The 7,715-nt window shown below is 31.9% G+C and overlaps 1 protein-coding gene across 2 annotated transcripts in view; it reads right to left on the reverse strand.

Moving 5' to 3' along the window:
- Nucleotides 1–7,474, reverse strand: part of LOC132758331 (peroxidasin-like) — a 48,706-nt gene extending 41,232 nt beyond the window's left edge. Inside the window, exon 1 of one of the 2 annotated variants that reach the window (XM_060749918.1) lies at nucleotides 6,756–7,474. In XM_060749918.1, coding sequence (XP_060605901.1) covers nucleotides 6,756–6,928 — 173 coding nt within the window. In that variant the 5' untranslated portion in view covers nucleotides 6,929–7,474. The remainder of the gene's footprint in view (nucleotides 1–6,755) is intronic. The other variant, XM_060749920.1, reaches the window with a different exon arrangement.
- Nucleotides 7,475–7,715: the final 241 nt, after the last annotated feature.

Below are 7,715 nucleotides of genomic sequence, written 5' to 3' on the forward strand. Positions count from 1 at the left end.
TTATTTTATCTTATCTTTTTACTAAATTGTTGTATTATTTTACTGTTGTGACTTAACAATGCAAAATACATTTCTTTTTACCATTTCGTAGAATGCTTGAATATTTTGTAAACAGACATAGATATTAATATTTTTGTTCAAGAGATTTATTTGATTTATTCTAAGTGCTTATTGACTTTAGCTTAAAAAACTCAATCAGTTCGGAATAGGTCTGTTTTGTTTATTAGTATTCATTGAATTTATGTGTTGTTAATGCGCCAGAGATCATTATTTGAGATAACTTCTCGACATAGTGTTATTTTCCTTCGAAAAAAAATCTAAAAAAGAATGAAATTTAAAGTGTATTGTTTTCAATCGTCCCTAAGACTTAAATGCCAACGGCTCGATCTGTGCCGGTTTCGATGTCGCATTATGGTATTCTCTTGTCAATAAAGAATGTTGGGGAAGTTAAATGGTTAAAAAGGAAAAAGAATCAAAAGACTTTTTTTCATTTTATATGTCAAGCATTTGCAAATCTAGTTTGTATATACATATGTATTTAATTTAGGCTCAAGTAAGTTATTTGTTCTGCTTCAATCAATATTGAACACCACAAGAATTATTATATCATAAATTACCACTTATAATCAAAAATAAATGGTAACTGACGAATTTTGTGGAGTGAAATTAAGCTTTAAAGCAGCAAAATATCATGTCTCACTAGGTCGTATTATTATTTACCAATCGTTTCTACACATAAAAGTGCTCTCGTTTCACCTTTCTTTGTTAGGCTATATTGTACGCAGATTTTACGGTTTTCTATATAAAAAAAACTTGGCAAATAATATTTTCTAGTTTTTGTATCACTTCAAAAGTATGATATAAATGCAAATATTACCTCATGTTTCAATTATATCACTCAACAACTTAGGTTACATCTGCCTAACAACACAGCCTCATCTATTTATTTACGTCTATCGACTACAGGTAAAACAACACAAAAACAGACACAAAGACAGACGATTACTTACTCATTAATCTTTGAAGATTTATTTGTTTTGTTTATTACTTAGATGTTTTCTTAAAAGTTAGTGAGTAAAGAGGTTGAATTAACAATGAATATGACTGGCTGTTTGAAGGTTTCTTTGAAGCTCAACTTTTATAATGTATTACATTTTTAGCACTGATTTGCTCCATAATGAACATAATCGTCTATTTCTCTTTTTGTAACACTTTATAACAAAGAACGGCGTTGTGCTGTAGTATGAGAAGGGAACGATTGAAAACGTACAAAATGACGGACAATTGTTTAGGTTTAATATGACTATAACATCTGGGACATTAAGTATCGCATTACGTCTGATCAATGATTTTGGGACATTTATTTAAGTAGGTTTACACTTTTGAAAGCATAAAGATTTTCACTTACCAATAAATGAATGACTGTTGCCGTGTTTTTACTGAAGAACTAAAGGAATTATAACTGAATTGCCTGTTATTTTCAACTCAGCAAAATGTGAACATGTCACGAACACTCCAGTATTCTAACCGTTTATTATACAAGTTAAGAAGGTTTAATGAATTTCACTGCGCAGCTTAAATTTCTTTATTGCCACCTACTGGTTTGAAACATATTTTCTCCTTCATAATTCAAGTGATTGAAATACAGACAAACATCTCTTTTGATATGAATATCTTATAATGCACCGTTCATATTTATAAAGATGTATGAATTAGTTTTGAACACATTAAACGCTTAGAGAAATGTGTCCATACCAAAGAAAGTATCTAGTTTCATATTTTGATACAGTTTAATGGGCTAAACGAGACGCTTTGTTAAGAAATTTGATTAAAAGATAAAGAAACCGGGGGACTATTTCACAAAAAAACACTATTTTTGTGAGAGAAAAGACTTTAACAAAGATTTATATGGTACCGAAACATGATTTTTTACATTAAGTGTTACATTAAAAATGAAATTCAGTAGACTTACTTCTAGATTGATGAAGTATATAGGCAACAAATATGTAACATGAGCTTTCTACAGTATGTGAAGAAATATGTGCGGAATCAAATGATATTATCATTACAATATTATGATATACAACGTATAACAAAACTAGTTTATCCTCGCTAATGAATTGCGTCTTTATATACTCGAACAGGTAATTGTTTAAGCCGTCATGCAATTGTTATTATTATTGGTCTGCATTTCTGCATATCCTACAAAATGTCAATCACTTTCACGTTTACGTATATCAATATTTTGCATGTATGTCTGTGAATAAGTGTGTTCAGGTATGATTAGCAAATTGTGCTGTTGTCTTGGTCTGAATTGATTACATTCGAAAGCACAGGACATGTTCTTAAAATAAGTTAGATTTTGATAAAGAATCGAGTCTAATCCGTCTGACGTTATTTGATTGAAATAACTATAATTATGTGTTGTGGTAATTGACACAAACAAGCAAATCATCCGAATGAAGACTGAAAAGGACTGATGAAACAAAGGACACGTGATTGTATTGCTAAATCCTCAAAATTCTTGTATACCTATTATAATCAAGTTTCCAATTTCCGATTATCTGAGTTTTGTTAACCTTTCTCAACAAGCAGCACAGCAAGTAATCTGTGAACAGAACAACAGATTGTGTCTATGAAAATATTAACTACAAAGAAACTAAAAACCAGGTGTGAGGAAATCCGGGGAAACCTGTCCAAGAATCTGACATAAAACATATTTCCTCATCAAATGTATCTTTAACAATGATTGACGTCTCTATATATTTTGGAATCGGATCTCGTGCTGAGCCGCCGCTGAGCACGTGGTGAGATGTTCTTTCTTGAAGAAAAGTCAACGGTGTTATCGGTTTATGTATCATTTTAGGAGATTTGGAACGACAAACCATTATCTCATTATCGTTAGTTATATAGTGTTTTACATGATAATCAGTAACCATTATGATTTAAAAGTGCATTTATTCCATTACGGACCAAAGTCGGTCTAAAATTATCTTTGTTAATGTTCGAAGGTTTCATCTCAAAATGTTAACATGTTGTTGTGACTATAAATATCGTCCTATGGACTATGGACGTTAAGTAGACATGGATGGTAAGTTGCCATGGATTTTGGCACACACTGTAATGATGGGACAAATTGCTGCAAACGACAACATAATAAATAATAAAACAATAATAATATAATTTAATTATTCCTGGCAGTATTATTTTTAATAATTAGGAACAGACAATCGGATGAATAAACAAGTCAATGAATCCTTCTATAGCATACGACAACATAGCAAATCGTCACTAGCTAGGCTTCTTGGTTCATAGCGCAGTGTGTATGCAAATGAGTATAAAACTGTTGGTGGGAAAAGTGAATTTCAAGGCTAACAATTGATTGTATGCAAATATAATAATGCATTATTTATGACTGTCTAATTTAGCCTATCAATCTTGTTAAATTTATAGACATCTGATCGACCAACACAGTTAATTTTAATTGACTTCTGATAATGTTGCTGCTGTCAGTCAAAATTACCCTTTTTGGTTAACATTAATCCATGTGAGATAAAAAAAATCTGGACTTTCATGTCAATTTGTACCTTAAAACGTGTTATGTATATTTGAAATTTATGCTCTATTTAAAAAGAACAAATCCTGGGAAAATTGAATGCTTTTTTAAATATTTGATTTCAAAGAGTTTAAACTTAAATATCTAGCCCATTTAGTAAAGATTATCAACGTTTTACAATGGAGTGGAAGTTTCTGGGACGCTGACACAGAAATTGTTATACTGGCCCCTATTTTCACGTGTTGTGAATAATGGTGGGTTGTTTTTTTCCAGTAATATTCTCACAGTGAAGTTATAGACACACACGACATTCCGGAAGCTGGTAATTTGACTAATGTTTCAACACAGCAGACGACGTGAAATTTAATGATAACATGTCAAATTTGAATGATAATGCATGTTAAGGCTTAACGCTGACATTTTAAGACATACTATCTTTATAGGTCAATCAATACACATAATGTAATACATTTATAAAAACTATTTTGTCGTCTGCAAGTTTAATAATAGATTATCATTTCATAAAATATAACAAACAATGTTTAATGGAATGATATTTTTCTTCTCCCTAAGCAAATACTTTTATTAGATAGTCTGTTATCAAGGTTTTATCTTAATCGTGTCAATATTACAGATTAATATAAAATTATTCTTTTGAACGTAACTTTAAGCTGACAACTTTGCTATGATTTATTTGACAGCACACAAGATTATGAAAATCATAGCCGGATCAAAAGTCAATATACTCTCGGTGAGGGAATGCGAAAACCTCTACCATACTGTGACTAAGTGAATAGACTTTGATACAAGCGCAGTTCAAGTGTAATTTAACATTATGGATTAAAGAAAAGAGCATTTAAAAAAAATGAGAAAAAAGAAGAAAAAGATTGTTTTAATGTTTCGTCTTTACTATATAGGTGGGGATGTAATTAAATTCATTTTATTTTACAGTTTTATAGTAGATTTAATCTAGAAAAAATAAAGTGTTGCTGAGTATTTCATACAGCGAAACATGTTTTATTAATAAAAAAAATACGAATTAAAATAAGGTTTGCATATCGCAATGACAAAACAATTCAAGTTCCTGATATATTTGTATATAGCAAAGACAGAACTTACATTTACCATTATACCATTCATGAACAGGCTCAATCAAACCGAGCATGAAGGTTTTTTTCCATTTTGTCGTTTTGGGAATTCTTTAGATACTCTTTTTTCTGTTTTAAATCTTCTTAAGAAAATATAATAATTTTTGCTTTCGTCTCTTTGAGTGAGTCAAAACAAGTATAATTATATGAGGCACCAATACCAACGCCCCATCTAACATTTCGTAAACGTGTACATGTATATGAGCCGCGCCATGACAAAACCAACATAATGTGTTTGCGACCAGCATGGATCCAGACCAGCCTGCGCATCCGCGCAGTCTGATCAGGATACATGCTGTTCGCTTACACATACCCTAAAAAAGTAAAGAAACTGATAGCGAACAGCATGGATCCTGATCAGACTGCGCGGACGCGCAGGCTGGTCTGGATCCATGGTAGTCGCAAATCCATTATGTTGGTTTTGTCATGACGCGGCTCATATAGACTTTATCACCGAATCATTGACTCAGTCAAACCATATTGACATAACTGGCAGTAGGCACATTCAGTACGCACTACTCATGAAGTACTAGCATTTAAACTAGAAGAATTGCCCATAAAATTAGCAGATGGTCACTATCCGGTGTACTTTATTGACTTTCAGTTGGAGCAAACAAGCATATAGAATTTAGGAACTTTGAGTTGTGGACAAGGCAATGAGGAGCTATATCAAAATGAAACCGTGCATTTCTTCATGATTACTTCATAATAAAACTAACACTTATACAATTAACTCTCACCGACAGAACATTCCCTTACAAACCAGCTTGTTTCATATCAAATATTTTGTAACAATTTGAAACATCTCTGACATCTGATTTTATCAAAATGTAACCATGCCTTTCTAAATGTTTAAACGATAGGGTCAGATGGCTATCATAGTTTGTGCAAAAAAGCTGAATGTTCGAATTTTCTAAATTATAACGACAAACAACCTATTAAAACTACATAAATTTGCATATGAATTTGATAATGAAAAAAGGTAATACACTGTGCAATGAAATGAGTCATTCGCGGTAACTTTTTGTTCATTAATAAACTCGCTCCGTAGCTTAATGAAAGCAGACACATTTAGACTGGTGTATTTAACTACTGCTTGCCTTACTAATTACCTCTTAACCCGGAGCATGTTAGGCGAAAATGTGTTTAAAACAATGTAAAACCCATCACTCAATGTCAAGATAAAACACTCTCTATGTTTAATATAAACCTTTATTGAGTTACTTCAATAAAATCGGCATTGTGTGCGTTTATTCGACTATTTTTAATTTAAAGAGAGAGAAAAGTAGCACGAATATGGTCTCCTTATCCTATTACTGTTAATAATAATATTAAATGATATAAATAGTTATTTCTTATTTTGTCAGTTAAATAGCCCCTACAATATATTCAAAATAAGGTCGATGTTATTTCTAAAACAAATGTTTCTATTCATTACAACTTTCGTTGGCATGTAGCTCATGTCATAGGTGGATATAATGTGTATGTCTGGTGAACGTATTTAACTATCGGTTACATTATGTTTTAAGATCTTATCAGCACGTTTAATAGCATAGCTTAACATGTTTAAGGTTACACAAGTTAATGTTATAAAACATGGTAACCCCCTCCTTGCCACACACTAACTTTTACTTTATTTTTATTTTCACTCAGATAGCATCGATAAATTACTTTAAAACACATGCAATCATACTTTTTAACATGACAAACTTTATATATAAACGAGAAAACATTTAATTAACACATACTTATTTAAACAGGATTCTAGTTTTATAAAACTTAACCAAGATGTCTACTCGGGTATGTAATAAGCTGCACTCTATGATTTTATTTTATTAAATTGTAATATGTTCACCATGTACATAGTGTAAATCTTCTCAATAAAGTTTCACTATATACACCTCCAAAAACACACTACCTTTAATCTGCACGTTTATTTAATGTCCCTATCATTAATATCACTTCACCGGGTCGTAAATGTATTGATTGTATATAAGAAGTGTGTAAATAAAAGTTTGGGGAAATTTTATATCTTAAGTCTAAATACTTACAGAATTGTTGTTGTCCTCGGTACGTCAGGTATAGTCTCCAACTGCAGAAACATGCACCGTGCAGTCGTGCCAAAACACTGACACTTGCTCGGGCACTGGGCTCGAACCGCTAACATAAGACCGCATAATACACTCAACGTAACACAGCCTTTCATTACGTTTAAACCGTTCATATCTATACAGAATTAATCTTCACCGTTCCTAAATCCTGACTTAGCTTAATCACTTACACTTTAGTACCACTTTGTAAAGTGATATTATTTCACGTCTATTTAAACTATTTAATATTTCCAATAACCTTTACGCACAGATCAATCAATAAAATATTCGTAAATCAGAATATCATCATTTCACATTTATCATTTTCTTATCAGATAATGAACATATTCCTTCAAATTTTAAAACAATCACTTTATTTTCCGCAATAAATACCCACATCCACCTACGATCAGTAAAAATACTCATGTAATGACTTAAACTCCGCCAGTCGTTTTATCTCCCACATTCCGCACTCGTCTTATTCACTGCACAAAACATGCAGAGTACGTCTATCTATCTATATTACAAGTATTCTTGATAATACAACGTATTCTCTCTCGATGTCGGCTTCGCTATAATATCTTAAATCCTAACAAAGTACTGCCTTCATCAATGAGAAATGTACCCAACGAGAGACTACTGACGAACTAAGATTGAAGCGGTATAATTTCACGCTCACCTACTGTAAATATTATGAATCATCTTCAGTATATGTTTAAAACCATTTCAAGTATACGGATGTCATTCACTTAACCGTTAATCTCCCGATCGTCTCCACTTGGACTTTATTTCGTTGGGGATAAATCACACACATCAAGAACAAAATTTCTACAAAGAAGCTAAATTAATTAAAATACGGAGCCGGCTTATTATAGGGGGTCAAACACGGTCAAAGTGGCGAGTGGCTAATAGATGGATTAC

The sequence above is a fragment of the Ruditapes philippinarum genome, unplaced genomic scaffold (assembly GCF_026571515.1).
Source record: "Ruditapes philippinarum isolate M1 unplaced genomic scaffold, ASM2657151v2 ctg667_1_1_1_1, whole genome shotgun sequence".
Classification (NCBI taxonomy): Eukaryota; Metazoa; Mollusca; class Bivalvia; order Venerida; family Veneridae; genus Ruditapes; species Ruditapes philippinarum.